We start from the raw sequence: 18,639 nt of genomic DNA, 5'->3' as shown, positions 1-18,639 counted from the left end.
CTCCTCTCCATGCTGGGTCACAGAGCTCATCATCCCCAGAGCTCATCATCCAGAGCTCATCATCCAGGGCTCATCATCCCCAGAGCTCATCATCCAGGGTTCATCATCCAGGGTTCATCATCCCCAGAGCTCATCATCCAGGGTTCATCATCCAGGGTTCATCATCCAGGGTTCATCATCCAGGGCTCATCATCCCCAGGGTTCATCATCCAGGGTTCATCATCCAGGGCTCATCATCCCCAGGGCTCATCATCCAGGGTTCATCATCCAGGGTTCATCATCCCCAGAGCTCATCATCCAGGGTTCATCATCCAGGGTTCATCATCCAGGGCTCATCATCCAGGGTTCATCGTCCAGGGCTCATCATCCAGGGCTCATCATCCAGGGCTCATCATCCAGGGTTCATCATCCAGGGTTCATCATCCCCAGAGCTCATCATCCAGGGTTCATCATCCCCAGAGCTCATCATCCAGGGTTCATCATCCAGGGTTCATCGTCCAGGGTTCATCATCCCCAGAGCTCATCATCCAGAGCTCATCATCCCCAGGGCTCATAATCCAGGGTTCATCATCCAGGGTTCATCATCCCCAGAGCTCATCATCCAGGGCTCATCATCCCCAGGGCTCATCATCCAGGGTTCATCGTCCAGGGCTCATCATCCAGGGCTCATCATCCAGGGTTCATCATCCAGGGTTCATCGTCCAGGGTTCATCATCCCCAGAGCTCATCATCCAGGGCTCATCATCCCCAGGGTTCATCATCCCCAGGGCTCATCATCCAGGGCTCATCATCCAGGGTTCATCATCCCCAGAGCTCATCATCCAGGGTTCATCATCCCCAGGGTTCGTCATCCCCAGAGCTCATCATCCAGGGCTCATCATCCAGGGCTCATCATCCAGGGTTCATCATCCCCAGAGCTCATCATCCAGGGCTCATCATCCAGGGCTCATCATCCAGGGTTCATCATCCCCAGAGCTCATCATCCAGGGCTCATCATCCAGGGCTCATCATCCAGGGTTCATCATCCAGGCCTGTAAGGAGTGAGTTAGAAGGGATTGTTGGCAAGGAAAGAACCGAATTGCAACTGGAAAATCTCCCTGGTACCGTTGCTGCAGTGTGTGAGCTGTCTGTAATGGAGGACTGGGGGAAGCTCCTTCTCCTCCCGCTCCTGCAGGGCTCCTGCCGGGGTGGGAGCTGGGCATGGCTCTGGCCAGGACAAAGCTGCCTGCAGGGAAGCACTGCCTGCTGTCTTCTCCTGGCCTGGAGCTTCTCTCCAGAACCCTGTGCTGGGGGCAGCAGGGTTTGGGGAGAGGGGCAGCATGCTGTGGGGTTGGAGAGCCCCTCTGAGGGTTCCCAGGAGCTGGTGGGGGTCTCTCTTGTTTTGTGGTGGGACTGGGCTGTTCCCCCAGGGTGTCTTTGGATGTTGCTTTGCCCTGCCTGCTGCTCCCAAGCAGCTTTTTTGACCCAAGCAATTTGGAGAGGAAGCAGGAGCTGGACTTGTGCCATGCCCTGGGTGGAGGAACTCAGCCTCGGCCACATCCAAATGTGGCACAGGTTCCTGTGCCAGCAAGAGCCACAAAACCTGGGCCAGCTGTGTCACTCGTGCTGCCTGGCAGCCCTGGCCCTGGGGTGTTCAGGTGGCTCTGGGTGCTGCAGGGTGCAGATCTCCTCTGACCCAGCTCTGTCCCTGGGGTGTTCAGGTGGCTCTGGGTGCTGCAGGGTGCAGATCTCCTCTGACCCAGCTCTGCTGCTGGCACCATCCAGTGCCCACCCACTGCCCTTCCCCTGCCGGGGTGATCGATGCTCCTCATTCTGCCTGGCACAGGCATTGCCATGCAGAGGATGTTGTGGGTTCCTTATGGAATTCCATGGCAAACTGCTTGGGGTGTTTTGTTCATGGAGTCCTTCTAAAAGCACGCGGCTGGGCCTGAAATACTCAGCCCCTTCTGAAAAAAGAGGGATGTTAAAGATGTTCCCTTTGAGAAGCACGGGCAGAGCAGCCTCCCTGCCCCCATCCCCAGCTGCGGGGGCTGGTGGGGGGCACTGGGAGCACTGGGAGCACTGGGAGCACTGGAGTTCTGCTGGCCTGGTGTGGGGCACTGGGAGCACTGGGAGCACTGAATTCACAGTTCTGCTGACCCAGTTTGGGGCACTGGGAACACTGGAGTTCTGCTGGCCTGGTGTGGGGCACTGGGAGCACTGGATTCACTGGAGTTCTGCTGACCCAGTTTGGGGCACTGGGAGCACTGGGAGCACTGGACCCACAGGAATTCTGCTGACCAGGCCTTTCCCAAGAGCTGCAGGTGCCACCCGTAGCCAGCTCTGAGGCAGCTTGGCGTTGATGGTGGCATCCCTGGTGTCCCTGCCTTTGTCCTGCAGCCTGGGCCAGCCCTGCCCCATCCCAGCCCGGTCCCGGAGCTGTTCTGCTGCTGCCCAGAAACCCCAGGGACCACAGCTGCTTCCAGCCTCCCTGGAGCTGGCAGAGGGAGAACAGCTGAGCTCCGAGGAGCTGAAGATTGCTGTGCTGTAAGAAGCCCAGAAAGCTTTTAACCAAAGCTGGGGATTAAATCCAAAGAGCACAAATTTTAGCTCAGCTTCTCTCTCTGTGTGCTTTAAGTGATTAAAAGCTGTAAAGCGCTGTCAGAAATGCAGGACTTCCCCTCCTGGAGCCCTTCTTTCCCCTTATTTTGTGATTACCATGCTTCACTGCCTCTGTTTGATGTCGTGAGGGTGATTTTTTTAGCATGGAATGGAAAGTCGTGGGCAGCTCTGGCTGGGGCACATTCTGGTCCCTCACTGGGGCCAGGCTGGTGCCTCTGACCCCAGGGGTTTGCCCAGCGTAGGTGGAGCAACACAAAACTCCCTTAAAAAGTCTTTTTTTTCTTCCTTTTTTTTTTTTTTTTTGGTGTTATTTCCTTCAGTTTTGCTAATCTGAATTCCAAGCTGTTTCCTAAAGCTGTTGTTCGTTGGGAAGCGGAGACGTTCTCCAAATGAGAATATCCACAGGTTGGAAGGGAGCAGCCACACACTGAGATATGCTTGAAATAATCTTTGAGCTTCCCTGATATTGGAGCCATCTGCCAAAGCTCAGCTCCGTCATCTCCCTGGGGATGCTTGAACTCCTCCTTGGCTTTGATTTTTAGATGAATCTTGCTTGAACCTTCTTCTGTCTCTGTTAACTCTCCATCTGTCTCCCTCACTTGACATGCTGCACCCAGGACTGTTCCCCGTGCTTCCCTGGCTGGGAATTGTGTTCTGGGAAGGGCTGGCCCAGGAGGCAGCAGAGGTGACATCCCTGAATTATTCATTCGGCAAAGGACTCAGAAAATTGATTATTGCCTTCTTCAGAACGCTGGGACAAGGAGTTCATGCAATGAAATCAGAGGGATGAGTGGAGCTGGAGTGGATGGCAGGGCTGCTCGTGGGCTGCCTGCTGCTGCAGGAGCTGCTTGGCACAGGCTGGGCTCTGGGCAGGGCTGGGTGCCCTCCTGCAATCCCAGCTCGTGTGCCAGGCTGGCAGCGAGCAGGGCACGAGGGATTTGTCGCCCCGAGCGAGCGCCCGTGCCAGGGGTTGGCTCTGCAGTTGGCAGCTCTGCCTCGAGCCCGTCCTGGGCTGCTGCTGGGTGAGCAGCTGGAAGCTCAGGGGGCTTTTCCCAGCAGAAACCCTGGCCCAGGAGGGATTTTGCGTTCCAAGAGTAAATCTTGGGGCATCGCCGGGCAAAGCAGTGAGTGTGTGAGGTGAGGGGTGGCAGGGAGCCTCTGAGCCTCCCCCATGCTGCAGCCAGGGGAGGAGGGAATGTCCTGCAGGAGCAAGGCTGGGCTGGGCACGCTGCAGCTGCTGCAGGGGCTTGCAGCACGGCTCCGACCATGCAGCAGCCAACCAGCCTGGCCCTGCGCCGCTGCTGCAGCTCTGCAGCCTGGCCCGCTGCATGCCAGGGACACCCCGGGTCTCGTGCAGCTGCAGCTGGGGCTGCTCGGCTGCTCCCTCCCCAGGGACAGCCCTGCCCTGGAGCGCAGCCAGGCGTGTGTTCTGCAGCCTGCACAGCCTGCAACGCCTCTGGGTGTGCTTTTCTGATCGGCAGCTTCTGGAACCAGCAGGGAATCAGCAGGGAAGCTGCTCCACGGTGTTTCTGGAGGGCTTTTCAGCAGTGCTTTAAGCCAAGACGCCTTTCTCTGGCTGCTTGTACATATATATACATATATATATATATATTTAAGCAATACAGTGTTAGCATTTTCTAGCATTTTCTCTCTTTTCATCCCCCACAATAAGACTTCTCCTAGGGTTTGAGAATGCCCTGCTGCTGCTGTGGTTTCTCAGCTCGTATCCCAAACCTTCCAGGAGATCTTTCTTCCCAGGACTGTGTCAGGATCCCAGGGAACAGAGGTGTGTGATCTTGCCCTGATGTTTTGGTGCCGATCTTTTCAGATCCGAGACACTGTGCTGGGGCTGCTGTGAAAAATGTGCATTCCAGCAGATCTCCTAAGGCTGTGGAGCGTTGCTGGGCTCAGGGCTCTGCCTCTCACCTTCCACAGGGTTTGTAGCCTTCCCTTCTCCCAGGACAGGTCACCCCAGCGCCCTGCTATGGAGCTGGCCCCAAAGGAGATTCAGGGCCAGGAAACCCTCCTGCATTATGCAGTAAGGAGTGGGAAAGGTTAATCTTTCATTCCTGTTGTGTACAAAGGCTTGGGATGTTTGTAGCCAGCCAGTGGGATTTGATAACTTTATTACCCAAATAATAAGATTTACAAATTAACTGTCTAATTAGCAACCTGGGAAAGCTGCTGCTCGTGCTGGGGTTTCTAAGCTGACAAAGGCTTGGGCTGGAGGTGTGAGAGGTGTGATGGCAGCGGGCGGGCACGGCGGTGCAAGGGTCTCTGCAGCTCCTCACTTCCACGGGCAGGGCACGTTCAGGAGCTGAGGCAGGCATGAGATCCTGCTCCTGACCCATTCTGCTGCCCTGCTTTCCCTGCGTGTGCTGGAGCACTCAGGAAACGCTGGAATGTTCCAGTGGATCCTGTGGAGCTCCCTTGGAGGCACTGGGTGCTGCAGGGAGCTCTGCTTTGCCATGCCCGTGCAGGGAGGTGTTCTGTGCTCTGCCTGCCCACCTCCCAGTGGCTCCCCCTTGCACGGACTAGAATCCCAGAATCCTGGAATGCTTTGGGTGGGAAGGGACCTCGCAGCCCACCCAGTGCCGCCCTGCCATGGCAGGGACACCTTCCACCGTGCCAGGCTGCTCCAGGCCCGTCCAGCCTGGCCTGGGCACTGCCAGGGATGGTCTTTAAGGTCCCTTCCCACCCAGAGCATCCCCTGGCAGCCCAGCCTGGTGGCCCTGAGCTTTCCCCTGCCAGCTGCAGGGATCCCAGCCCCAGTGGGGAGCTGCCAGCACAGCCCGGCCCCGGCAGCAGCGCCGCGCTCGGGGGTCACGGAGCTCCCCGGGCTGCACACACGCTTCAGGAGAAATCCCTGCTCGTGGAGCTCCAGTTCCTTCCTTCCTGCTCCCCAGATGCTTCTGTCTCCATGTACAAATGACAGAAATGGTGAGCAACGCTTTCAGGAAAATGTTTGTTTGTTTGACTCAGGAAAGCAAGTGAGAGGTCCTGCGAGGAGAGAGCTCTCGGCAGCTGTTCTGCCTCCAAAACCTTCTGGGTTTGTTTTTGTTCACAATCGAAAACGTGAAAGGGAAAATGAATTCACAGCTGGATGTGGCAGGGCACAAGGAGGGGATTGTGAGGTTCACGGCTGATGCCACTTGGCTTTTCCTGGATCCTCAGGAAAAACCCCACGTTGCTGCAACTGGAACCTGCTCCGTTCCTGCTCAGCCGAGTTTGGTTCCTGTGCTCCGTCCCCAGAGCTCAGGCATGGCATGGGTGCCCAGAGCTGGGCGTGGCACGGGTGCCCAGAGCTGGGAGTGGCACGGGTGCTCAGAGCTGGGCATGGTACGGGTGCCCAGAGCTGGGAGTGGCACGGGTGCTCAGAGCTGGGCATGGCACGGGTGCTCGGAGCCGGGAGTGGCACGGGTGCCCAGAGCTGGGCATGGCACGGGTGCCCAGAGCTGGGAGTGGCACGGGTGCCCAGAGCTGGGAGTGGCACGGGTGCTCAGAGCTGGGCATGGCACGGGTGCTCGGAGCCGGGAGTGGCACGGGTGCCCAGAGCTGGGCATGGCACGGGTGCCCAGAGCTGGGAGTGGCACGGGTGCCCAGAGCTGGGAGTGGCACGGGTGCCCAGAGCTGGGCATGGCACGGGTGCCCAGAGCTGGGTATGGCACGGGTGCTCAGAGCTGGGAGTGGCACGGGTGCCCAGAGCTGGGCATGGCACGGGTGCTCAGAGCTGGGAGTGGCACGGGTGCCCAGAGCTGGGCATCCCTGGGGAGTGGGTGCAGGGGGCAGGGGGCAGGCAGGAGGTGGCAGAGGTGGCACGGCTGCGAGGTGGCAGCTCTGTCCCAGCCTGGGGAGCCCCAGCAGTGCTGCCACCCCCAGCTGCAGGGCACAGGGGCCGAGAGCCTTGCAGGAGGGGCTGGGCCATCAGGGCAAGTTCCCTACAGTGCCAAACGATTCTTTAGGGTCTGACAGCAGAGGTGAGGTGCTTATTTGGCATTTGAGGAAAAAAATCAGCCTTGAAATACAGAGCTTTGGCTGCACAAACTACAGAAACAGGGCTGGCAGCTTCAGCTGGGCACGTGCTGAAAGGGGCTGGGGGTTTGGGGCTGGGGTTTGGGGCTGGGGGGTTGGGGGGCTGGGGTTTGGGGGACAGGGGTTTGGGGGATAGGGTTTTGGGGGACAGGGGTTCAGGGGACAGGGTTTTGGGGGATAGGGTTTTGGGGGACAGGGGTTTGGGGGACAGGGGCTCATCTCTGGGTACCTCTGTGTGGAAGCCTGGGCAGTGGCGTGCCAGGATCGATTCCCTGAGCCGCTCCCAGAAGGGCAAGGCTGGCGCTGACGTGTGTGAGGGGAGGGAGACGTGCGTGTCTTCTGGTCTGGCAAACAGAGGCTGGGGAGATGCTGGAGAAAAGCAGAGCTGTGGGAGGAAAATTGCCCACCTGTTCCCTTGGGTACAATCTTCCATTTTTGGCCACATGCACTTTTCAGCTGAGATACCCGCGAACGCCAGATTCTCCCTTTTTATTCCCAGCAGTGACCTCAGAGCGTGTGCCACGAGTGGCAATGAGCTCAGAGGAACAGAATTGTTCCCAGCCCTCCTCTGACGTCCGCTCCACACTTTGTTCTGCCGAGTTTTACCAAAACGCCTGCTCCGGCTGGGGATATTCCATAAGGTTTATAAATCTGCCACGGGTTTGCTTAAAACTCCTCCTGGGACCGCTCAGGAATCCCCGGGGCCGTGCTTTGTCTTGCTGCCTCGTGTCTCTGGGTGCCAGCGCGTGCCCTGACCGTGTCCCTGTGCTCTCTCTGCAGTTTGCTGCTTCGTGGTGCACAAGCGGTGCCATGAGTTCGTCACCTTCTCGTGCCCCGGCGCTGACAAGGGCCCTGCCTCGGATGTGAGTACGGCTGGGGCTGGGGGCTGGGGGCTCCCAGCTCCTGGGCGAGCTGCTCCTCCAGCCCCCTGCCTGAGGGCACTGCTGGGTGGTTCCTTCACAATTCCTGGGGTGGTGGAGGTTGGAAAAGCCTCCAAGAATCACCAGGTCCAACCATTCCCCACCACTAGCCCGTATCCCCTCCTGCCACATCCACAAGGCTTTGGCTTCCCTTCAGGGACTGGGATTCTGCAGCTGTGGGGACTCTGCCAGGTTTTTGGGATACTTCAAGCACCCAAAGCTCCAGTAACGTGTGCTCAGCAGAGCGGAGGGCACACACGGGGAGGCAGAGCTTTCCCTTTGGGGCTGAGCCCGCCGCCTCGCCCCCGTGTCCTGCTGTCCCTTGTGCCAGGAGAGCATCCCAGCAGCTGCCAGCTGGGTCCCAGCCCTGGTTCCCCGAGGATTTCTGTCCCAGTGATGCCCTGGCCTGGGGGCAGCAGAGCTGGGGAGCCCGGCTCTGCCAGCAGCACCCAGCTCTGTCTGGCAGGTTCTGTGCTTTCCCGTGGAGACTGGCTAATTCGGGGAACTGCTGGGGGAGAGGAGCTCAAATTGGGGAAACGACAGAGCACCACAGCTCTCACCCTTAAAAATAGCAGTGGTGGGAGCAGGCGGCGTGCCAGGCTGCGGGAGCTGGGGGATAACACGCCTTGGCTCCCGAAATGGGCTGTGCCCTGTGCCCAGAGGGGCTCTGGGGAGGAGAACCGCGGGGGCACAGCAGTTGTGAGGTTGGTGCTGGTGGCTGCTCCCCTCCCGAGCCGCTCTCTGCTCAGGGAGCAGCTCAGCACCCACGGCCCGTCCTCCCCGGGGCAGCCAGGCTGGGGGGAGGCAGCACGGTGGCACTGCTGTCACCCACGGGACACAAGCCCCTGAGGGCTTCCTGTGCCAGGGACAAGCAGGGACTGTCACCCACGGGACACAAGCCCCTGAGGGCTTCCTGTGCCAGGGACAAGCAGGGACTGTCACCCACGGGACACAAGCCCCTGAGGGCTTCCTGTGCCAGGGACAAGCAGGGACTGTCACCCACGGGACACAAGCCCCTGAGGGCTTCCTGTGCCAGGGACAAGCAGGGACTGTCACCCACGGGACACAAGCCCCTGAGGGCTTCCTGTGCCAGGGACAAGCAGGGACTGTCACCCACGGGACACAAGCCCCTGAGGGCTTCCTGTGCCAGGGACAAGCAGGGACTGTCACCCACGGGACACAAGCCCCTGAGGGCTTCCTGTGCCAGGGACAAGCAGGGACTGTCACCCACGGGACACAAGCCCCTGAGGGCTTCCTGTGCCAGAGACAAGCAGGGACCGCCGGTGCAGGCGTGGGCAGGAGCTGCTGCCTGCCAGGGGCGAGGCTGAGGCTGGGCTGGGACACCAGGAGCATCCCTGCTCCTCTCGGGGCACCCAAGCTGTGTGCCAGGGCAGGGCTCTGTGCCTGTGTGCCCAGCTGGTGTCCTGGTGCCCTCCCAGGCTCTGTGCCTGTGTGCCCAGCCTGTGTCCTGGTGCCCTCCCAGGCTCTGTGCCTGTGTGCCCAGCCGGTGCCCCGGACCCTGGCCCCGAGGGGATGGGGCTGCGGGAGGGGGAAGCGATGCCTTTTTGCTGCTCTCCTTCCCCTCCCGGCCTTGGCTCCAGGCAGTCTCAGCCCCAGCGGGGCAGGGAGAGCTGGGAATGCTGAGGGGGCAGGGAATGGTGCCAGGGTGACCCATCCCCAAGGGCCGAGCTGCCCGCCCGGGCAGTGCCGGTGACCCTCGGTGTCCCTGCGTGGGTGTGGGGACGTGGCAGACAGCCCTGGGGCTTTGCTGCCAGCTGGGAGCCCAGAGCTGCCCTTCCCTGTGGCCTGGACAGGGAGGCAAGGATAAAAAATGTGCTGAAAGAAGAATATCTTCTAACTTTGCTCCTCAATCTCTGTGTCTTCATAGCGCTGGGGAATTGAGGAGAAAACCATTTTGTGCCTGTTGATGGTGGACCTGGCTGTTTGCACTTTGACAGCTGGGGAATTCTAATTGCTGAGCTGGAACTGTGCCCTGCCAGCTCAGGGGCTGCAGGGGATGCAGGGCTGCTGCTGCAGGGGATGCAGGGGATGCAGGTTGCTGTGTGCAGGGGATGCAGGGGATGCAGGTTGCCGTGTGCAGGGGATGCAGGGGATGCAGGGGATGCAGGTTGCTGTGTGCAGGGCTGCAGGGGATGCAGGTTGCCGTGTGCAGGGATGCAGGGGATGCAGGTTGCTGTGTGCAGGGCTGCAGGGGATGCAGGTTGCTGTGTGCAGGGGATGCAGGTTGCTGTGTGCAGGGCTGCAGGGGATGCAGGTTGCCATGTGCAGGCAATGCAGGTTGCTGTGTGCAGGGCTGCAGGCTGCTGCTGCACGCCTGGCAGCAGAGCAGCATCCCTGGGGAGCAGGGAGATGCCAGAGTCCCTGTCCGGGGCTGTTTCTGTTTGATGTGGCTGCGTTTGGAGCTCCTGGAGCAGAGTGGGGGTGTGGCTGCGTGTTTAACCTTGGCAAGGCTGCCGAGCAGGAGCTCCCATCTGCGGGAGAGGGCTAATTACACACGATAGTGTCTCCAAGCAGGGAGAAATGAAAGATGAATGGCTTCTTGCAGCAGGGCATGAAGCTGTGGCTGGAGCCGCTGGCGCTGCAGGCAGGGCAGACTCTGGTTCCTCACGGATGTCTGTGCTCCTGGGGTCTCTCCTGAGGGGCTGGCAGCCCAAAGCCCCCTCCCCGTGTGTGCCTGAGCCACAGCCAGGTCTGTCTGACCCCAGCGAGGCCTCCAGGACCCAGAGTCAGCCCGTGTAATGTGTTCCAGTTGGCAAACCTAATTACAGCTGGAGCTATTAGAAGAATGCGTAATTATTTAAATTGTAGGCAAAATAATCATTAAAATGACCTTCTTTGCATGATGCTGTTAAAGGTCATCTAATCAGGATGTGTTAATAAAGATCAGAGTCGCTCTGGGAAGGTAACGGGCCAGTGTAGCTACATTTCAATTTTGTGTGTAAATTGTCCCTGTTTGTGCCTTGGGGAGAGGACTTGAGGAAGGATTCCAGGAGGGGTTTCTCCATGGAAAGGGCTCCATGCTGTGCCCCCAGGCCCCTCTGACCCTGAGCACAGGGCCCTGGTCCCTGCTCACAGCCCCTGATCCCTGCCCACATTTCCCAGTCCCTGCTCACATCTCCCAGTCCCTGCCCACATTTCCCAGTCCCTGCCCACAGCTCCCAGTCCCTGCTCACATCTCCCAGTCCCTGCCCACATTTCCCATCCTGGCCGGTGCTTTGGCCAGTCCTCCCAGCCTCACTGCAGCTTGCTGCTTTCTGTTGTCCTGCTAATTAACTTCTCCACTCCCGTGCTGTGCCATCTGCCCCTGGCGCCAGGGCACCTGCTGGCTGCCCTGGCAGCTCCCGTGGGATGAAGATGTCTCTGCCCTGCTCCCCGCCAGCTCCTTCTGCTCCTGCCCAGCCCTTCCTCCTGCCGAGCTGCCCCGGCTTCAGCCCTGCCAGGGAGCAGCTCTCCCTCCTGCCTGGGGCTGGCAGGGAGCTGTGCCCAGCTGGGCCGGGTGGCTCCGTGCCCGTCCCGTGGCTCTGCAGGGCCAGGCCTGGCCTGAGCTGCTCTGAGTGCACAGCTCAGTGTTCTGTCAAAGGCTGCACGTGTGGCTGCAGAGGTTCCAGACACCCTTGGCTGTCCACGTGGGCCCAGCTGCCCCTTCCCGGGGCTCTGCCTCAGATTTGGGCGTTTGGAGCTCCAGTGCTCTGGGAGATTGGTGGCAGGGACACCTTGCACTGCCCCAAACCCTGTCCTTGGGCACTGCCAGGGATCCAGTACAGCCCCAGCTGCTCTGGGCACCTGTGCCAGGGCCTGCCCACCTGCCAGGGAGGAATTTTTCTTATTTAGACAAGGAAACAGGAGAAAATTCAGATGGAATTAGGGATGGGATATTGCAGGAGGTGCTGGCTCTGCAGAGGGAAGGGAAGGGAAGGGAAGGGAAGGGAAGGGAAGGGAAGGGAAGGGAAGGGAAGGGAAGGGAAGGGAAGGGAAGGGAAGGGAAGGGAAGGGAAGGGAAGGGAAGGGAAGGGAAGGGAAGGGAAGGGAAGGGAAGGGAAGGGAAGGGAAGGGAAGGGCCATGCTCTGGCTCTGCTCATGGTGTTTTCCAGCTCTGCTCCAAAGAAGGCTGTTCCTGCCCAGTTCTCCAGGGTGGCTCAGCACTGCTGGGGGAGGAGAAGAGCCTTTTCTTTTCTTGGCAAACTTCTTTTTAACCATTCTTGTTTTAAGTCTCAGCATCTGCATACGCAGTGTGCTCGTCAGTCCTGTCTCTGTGGTACAAAAATAGTCTCTTTGTACAGCCTAGCTCAGAAATGATCCCCAGAACTGCCAGTTTCTGGCGCTTTCTGAGGCGCTGGTCAAGGTGACACGAGCCCCTCTCAGCCAGAGGCAGCAGCCCTTCCCCTCCAGGCCTGGCTCTGCAGCAGGCTGCAGGCTGGGCTCTGCCCGTGGTGTGGGGCAGGCTGGGAGCCGGGCTGAGCCCTGCTCTGGGCTCTCTGCCCGGGGAGCCCAGCCTGCCTCGCCACTTGGCTTTTCCAGCTCCAGCTTCTGGAACTCTGGGCTCAGTGGGAGCTCAGCATCCCTCGCAGGGGGTGGGAATTGTCTCCTTTCACACGAAGCTTGTGGTTTTATGAATGACTGACGCTCTCGCTCGCCTGCGCTGCTGGGAGGGAGCGCGGCAGCTCGGGGGCGACGCCTGCCTTGGGTGTCACATGTGGCACTGGCTGCTGCCCCCATGTCCCCTGCCCCGTGGCCCTGTGTCCCCCTGCCCCGTGTCCCTGTGTCCCCCTGCCCCGTGTCCCCTGCCCCATGTCCCCTGCCCCATGTCCCCTGCCCCGTGTCCCCGTGTCCCCTGCCCTGTGTCCCCTGCCCTGTGACCCTGTGTCCCCAGCCCATGTCCCCTGCCCCGTGTCCCCGTGTCCCCAGCCCATGTCCCCTGCCCCGTGTCCCCGTGTCCCCTGCCCCGTGTCCCCTGCCCTGTGTCCCTGTGTCCCTGTGTCCCCCTGCCCCGTGTCCCTGTGTCCCCTGCCCCATGTCCCCAGCCCCATGTCCCCAGCCCCGTGTCCCCAGCCCCGTGTCCCCCTGCCCTGTGTCCCCTGCCCCGTGTCCCCGTGTCCCCTGCCCCGTGTCCCCAGCCCTGTGTCCCCAGCCCTGTGTCCCCAGCCCTGTGTCCCCTGCCCCGTGTCCCCTGCCCCATGTCCCCTGCCCCGTGTCCCTGTGTCCCCTGCCCCGTGTCCCCTGCCCCGTGTCCCTGTGTCCCCTGCCCCGTGTCCCTGTGTCCCCTGCCCCATGTCCCCTGCCCCGTGTCCCTGTGTCCCCTGCCCTGTGTCCCCTGCCCCGTGTCCCTGTGTCCCCTGCCCCGTGTCCCTGTGTCCCCTGCCCCGTGTCCCCGTGTCCCGGCTGCAGCCCGTGCTGAGCCCTGGCACGGCACACAGCAAGCTCAAGGAAGCTCTCCTGGCTTCCCTCTCCAGGTGCCACTGGGGTTATCTGTGGTGCTGAGCACTACAGCAGAATGCTGGTGATTAATGCAGCTGGAAGCTCCAATGCAACAGCGCTGGGAAATTAATTTCAGGGGGATGGAATGTGTTGGCCGTGATGTTACAGCTCGCTTCTGATTCCACTCTTTATTTATTTACTCGGCTCGCAGCGCCCTGGAAAGGTGTCTTTGCTAATGCCTGGGCAGCTTTCCAGGCCACTAAAAAGCTGCTCAGCTCGAGTGACAGAGCCAGGAGCAGAGCCTCATCCCTAACCCTTAAACAATTAAGGTGAGATGAAAGCAAGCTGCTCCTGCTGGAGCCTTTGCTGCTCCGGGGGTGAGCCCCAGCAGCTCCCTCTGCCAGCCCCGCTGCTCCCGAGGCTCTCCTGGGCTCCAGGACCGTCCTCTCCTGCACACAACATGCCCACAAAGGCCAAACCTCACTCTGCCTCAGTGCTCTGTTCCAGTCTCACTGTGAGAAGCTGTTTCTTCTGGAAGTTTTCTCTGGCACAGGTGCCCAGAGCAGCTGTGGCTGTCCAGGATCCCTGGCAGTGCCCAAGGCCAGGCTGGACAGGGCTGGGAGCAGCCTGGGACAGTGGGAGATGTCCCTGCCATGGCAGAGGTGGCACTGGATGGGATTTAAGGTCCCTCCCAACCCATTCTGTGATTTGGGTTTGTTTGGCTCTAGCTCCTGTTGAGCCTTGCTGGAGGCCAGCACTCTGCCCAGGGCCTGCACAAGGGATGAAGGGATAAACTGAGCTCTGCTGGGCCTGCACCTTCTGCTGCTGGGCAAAAAAATCTACCCTTGTTTTTAAGAAAGCTTAAAAAAAAGTATCCCTAAGCAGCTTGAGTGCCTGGGAGTGTGAGGGGAGGGCTGGCACCAGAGCACAAGAGATGTTTCCTGGGCAGGCTTAATATAGATGGAATCATGGGTGGTTTTTCCTGCTCCGCGTGGAAGCTGGGCACTGTCCAGCCCTTCTGTGCCCACCAATTTCACCTGGTGCTTTCCATGCTAAGAGCGAATTATTGAAAACCAGCGAATCCTCAGCCAAGCCAGTGCATTGCTTTTTCATTGTTATGGCAACACAGATGAAGAGGAATAAATCTGGATCCTGGTGGTTGTGGAAAAGGTCCCCACGGGTCGGTGGCAGTGCCTGGAGTCCATTAGCAGCACCTCCGGAGCCAGCTGGCACTGAATGGGAGAGCAGGGCTGCCCTGCCAGCCTCTGCTGCCAGTTCACCATCTTTGTCCTTTGTTTTTTTGTTTTCCTCCCAGGATCCCCGGAGCAAACACAAATTTAAAATCCACACGTACTCCAGCCCCACCTTCTGTGACCACTGCGGCTCCCTGCTCTACGGGCTCATTCACCAGGGGATGAAGTGTGACAGTAAGTGCCCCGGGAGGGGGCTCGGGCACCCCAGGGGGCTCACAGGGCCCCTCTGCCAGCGGGAGAGGCTGCGGGGCTCCGAGGGCACCGGGGGCACCAGTGGCACCTCCCCACCCGGCCTGGGGCTGCTGCAGGGAGAGGCGACGGAAAGGGGCTGGCCTGGGGGGAGGCTCCCCCATCCCCGTGCAGCAGCGTGCCCCGCAGCCCTTTGTACACATCCCTTCATACACATCCCTTCATACACATCCCTTTGTACACATCCCTTCATACACATCCCTTCATACACATCCCTTCGTACACAGCCCTTTGTACACATCCCTTCATACACATCCCTTCATACACATCCCTTCGTACACATCCCTTCATACACATCCCTTCATACACATCCCTTCGTACACATCCCTTCATACACATCCCTTCATACACAGCCCTTTGTACACATCCCTTCATACACATACCTTTGTACACATCCCTTCATACACATCCCTTCGTACACATCCCTTCATACACATCCCTTCGTACACATCCCTTCGTACACATCCCTTCATACACATCCCTTCGTACACATCCCTTCATACACATCCCTTCGTACACATCCCTTCATACACATCCCTTCATACACAGCCCTTCATACACATCCCTTCATATACATCCCTTTATACACATCCCTTCATACACATCCCTTCGTACACATCCCTTCATACACATCCCTTCATACACATCCCTGTGCAGCAGTGTCCCCCACATCCCCTCATACACATCCCCCACTGCAGCAGTGTCCCCCACATCCCTTTGTACCGCACCCCCACATCCCCCTCTTCAGCAGCGTCCCCCCAGAGCCCTCTCCAGAGGCAGCCCCACAGCAGCATCCCCGCAGCATCCCCCGGCCCCGCAGCATCCCCGCAGCATCCCCCGGCCGCGCATCCCCGCCCGTCCCGGCCCTTCTCAGCGCTGGCTCGGGGTGACACCGTGTGGCCGCTGCCGGCGGGGGAATGGCTGCGCACGGAGCAGGGAACGGGGGCTGGAAGCGCAGGGGAAGGATGGATCGGTGATTTTCCGAGTTAATCCTGTACGTTCCTATTTAAGGGGACTGGGACATGCGGCATGTGCTCGGCTGCTCCCTGCTCGGGGATGGGGAAGCTTGGCTGGGAACAGCTTCTTCCTCAGAACCTCGGGAGTCTTGCCAAGGGGAAGTGAGCTGCTCTAAAATGTAAATACAGATCTAGGTCTCTATAGATAGAGAGATCTTCCCGCCTCTCTGTGTGTATGCAGACACACGGGTAATTTTTAATGCCCCCTTTTGGATCCCGCTGAGTGCCCAGGGGGTGATGGAAGAGAATCCTAGCGAGTCAGCAGAGCTCAAGCAGTTTAACAAGGGCCCAGAGCCCGGGCTGTGCCAGGCAGGGCCCAGAGCCTGGGCTGTGCCAGGCAGGACCCGATCCCGGGCTGTGCCAGGCAGGACCCGAGCCCGGGCTGTGCCAGGCAGGGCCCAGGCTGTGCCAGGCAGGACCCGAGCCTGGGCTGTGCCAGGCAGGACCCGAGCCTGGGCTGTGCCAGGCAGGACCCAGAGCTGCTGGCAGCGGGTTCCCATGGCCTCCCGAGCCCCGGCTCTGGGGAGCCCCAGCTGCCCCTGATGCCCCTTTCACTCTGTGCTCCCCCCACATCCTCTCATCCCTCTCATCACCGCGGTGTCACAGGAGGGCCGGCCGTGCCCGTGCCCCCTGTGCCCTGGCAGGCGCTGATGTCCCCTCCTGCCCACAGCCTGCATGATGAACGTGCACAAGCGCTGCGTGATGAACGTGCCCAGCCTGTGCGGGACGGACCACACGGAGCGCCGGGGCCGCATCTACATCCGCGCCGACATCGACAAGGACGTGCTCACCGTCGTAGGTACGTGCTGCCAGGGCTGCCTGCCCCCGTGCCCGCTGGCAGTGCCAGGAGCCCCAGCAAGGCAGGACAGGCTCTGAGCCTCCTCTGGAGGCCCCGTGAGCTGGGGGCGCTGCCAGGCACGGACTTTTCCCAGCGGTTGTTGAATGATGAAGGATTTCAGCACCTGGGGAGGGTGGGGGTTGTGGCAGTCCCTAGAGGCTTTGGCCACCTGGATTTTGGGTTCTCAGAGGATAATGCTTCCCCATGACCTATAAGCACCTCCCAAAACACTGAGCCACTGCTGTGAAGCCTCTTGTCCCCAGCGCGGGGCCACCAGACCGAGCTGTGGCTCTGGGGGATGCTGCAGCACTGCCAGCGGGGTGGGAGGCAGGGACTGCTGCCCGTGGGCACGGCAGTGCCATCCCTGCGGCTCTGTGCCGCCGCTGAGCCGGGCTGGGGGAGGCTCCTGCCCACACGGGCACCGGCAGCGCCGCAGGGCCGCCGAGCTGGTGGAGTTATTCCCGATGAGTCAAAGCCAGGGGTGTGAAGTGCCCCTGAGGGGGAGGGACCCCGGCTGGGACACCCATGGTGACACCGATCCTTCTCCATCCTTCCCACCCGCTGCAGGAGCCGTGCCACCCCAGGGCTCCTGGCAGGCGGGTGGGGGTGGCTCTGGGCCATCCCGGGTGCCCCTCGCCGCTCTGGTGGGTGCTTGTCACCCCGGGAGTGTTCTCAGGAAAAATATCGAGTTGGTGAAAATGTTAATGAGAAACTGAAAAAAGTTGTGGAGGACTTGATAATTTTTTGTTGCTGTATTTGTCCTTAACGGAGAGCCTCAGTGAACCAGGCAGAGCTGCTTGTGGGAGTCCTGCTTCCCAGGCACTTCCTGAAGGTTGCACACGGTGATCTTGGAGATCTTAGTGGAGGTCTTCTCCAGCCCTAATGCTCCTGTCTCCCTCCAGCCTCCCTCAGGTGCCCGCGGGGTGCAGGTCCCAGCCTGCTGCTGGCACCACAGGCTCCTGGTGCCGTGTTCCCACCGCCCGGGCAGGGAGGAGCTCCCACAGCTCTGCAGCTGGATTTCCTTCTCTCCAGCTGGCTTTGAAAGGCTGCTTTATTTCTGGCCCGTTCTGGAGGTGGTGGTGAAAACCTGTCAGCTGTTGGCTTTTCCAGAAAGGAAGGGGAGTGGGAGTGCTTTGGGAGAGGAGAGCTGGGCACTGCGGAGCCCAGATGGGCCCTGAGCTCAGGTGGGCACCCAGCCCCTGGGAGATGGAGCCACCCAAGGCTGTGCTGGTGCTGCTGAGGGACCACCTGGAGTCCTGGGGCAGCCTGGGCTCTCACAACAGGGACACCGAGGGGCTGGAGCGTGGCCAGGGCAGGGAACGGGCTGGGGAAGGGGCTGGAGCCCCAGGAGGGGCTGGGGGAGCTGGGGAGGGGCTGGAGAGTTCCTGAGGAGCTGGGGAGGGGCTGGAGAATCCCTGAGGGAGCTGGGGAGGGGCTGGAGAATCCCTGAGGGAGCTGGGGAGGGGCTGGAGAGTTCCTGAGGGACATGGACAGCGGTGGCTTTGGCAGTGCTGGAGCAAGGCTGGACCGGGTGGATTTAGGGAATTTCCCGACCCCAACAATGCCCGCAGGACCCGCCCTGGCAGCGCTGGGGGGCACAGGGAGCAGAGGCAGGCTGCCTCCGAGCCCGGCGGGGTGGGAGGCAGCGCTGCCCGGGGTGAGCCCCTGCTGCAGCTGCTGCTGCTGCTGCTGCTGCTGCTGCTGCTGATGATGATGATGATGATGATGCTGATAATGCTGCTGATAATGCTGCTGCTGCTGCTGCTGCTGCTGCTGCTGCTGCTGCTGCTGCTGATGATGATGATGATGATGATGATGATGATGATGATGCTGATGATGATGATGACCTGGCGGCTGCAGGGGTTCGGGAAGCCTCGCAGCATCCCGCCGTGCCCGGGCAGCGCGGGGCCGGTGCCTGCAGGCGGCAGCACGGGCACGGCCAGCGCCGCTCTGCTCTTCCCTTCCAGCCCAGGAATCCAACGGGGGTTTGCTCTTCAGCTCTGTGCTTCTCTCCTCCCTCACTCGGAGGTTTTCCCTTCTCTTTGTAAAGCCCGTCTGTCCCTCCCGGTGGGAAACACAGAGAACCGCCGAGTGCTGGAATGGCTCAGGTTGGAAGGGACCTTAAAATTCATCCCCAAAGCTCCTGGGCAGGGACACCTCCCACTGTCCCAGATGCTCCCAGCCCCGTCCAGCCCAGCCTTGGGCACTGCCAGGGATGCAGGGGCAGCCCCAGCTGCTCTGGGCACCTGTGCCGGGGCCTGCCACCCTCCCAGGGAACGATTCCTGCCCAAAAT

The 18,639-nt window shown here is 60.4% G+C and overlaps 1 protein-coding gene across 6 annotated transcripts in view; it reads left to right on the top strand.

Annotated features, from left to right (window-relative positions):
- Positions 1-18,639, top strand: part of PRKCB (protein kinase C beta) — an 89,619-nt gene that overhangs the window by 31,837 nt on the left and 39,143 nt on the right. For 4 of the 6 annotated variants that reach the window (XR_014958497.1, XM_085592018.1, XM_085592017.1 and 1 more), the window contains exons 3-5: positions 7,414-7,496; positions 14,305-14,416; positions 16,178-16,306. Coding sequence is in view for 5 of the 6 variants with exons in the window: in XM_085592018.1 (XP_085448144.1) it covers positions 7,414-7,496; positions 14,305-14,416; positions 16,178-16,306 (324 nt within the window). In the remaining variant the exon portion in view is untranslated. The remainder of the gene's footprint in view (positions 1-7,413; positions 7,497-14,304; positions 14,417-16,177; positions 16,307-18,639) is intronic. The other 2 variants (XM_085592020.1, XM_085592021.1) reach the window with 2 other exon arrangements.

The sequence above is a fragment of the Lonchura striata genome, chromosome 14, assembly GCF_050655825.1.
Source record: "Lonchura striata isolate lonStrDom1 chromosome 14, ASM5065582v1, whole genome shotgun sequence".
NCBI classification, from domain to species: Eukaryota; Metazoa; Chordata; class Aves; order Passeriformes; family Estrildidae; genus Lonchura; species Lonchura striata.
The sequence above is the reverse complement of the archived record's forward strand: the minus strand, read 5'-3'. Positions and strand labels throughout refer to the sequence as shown.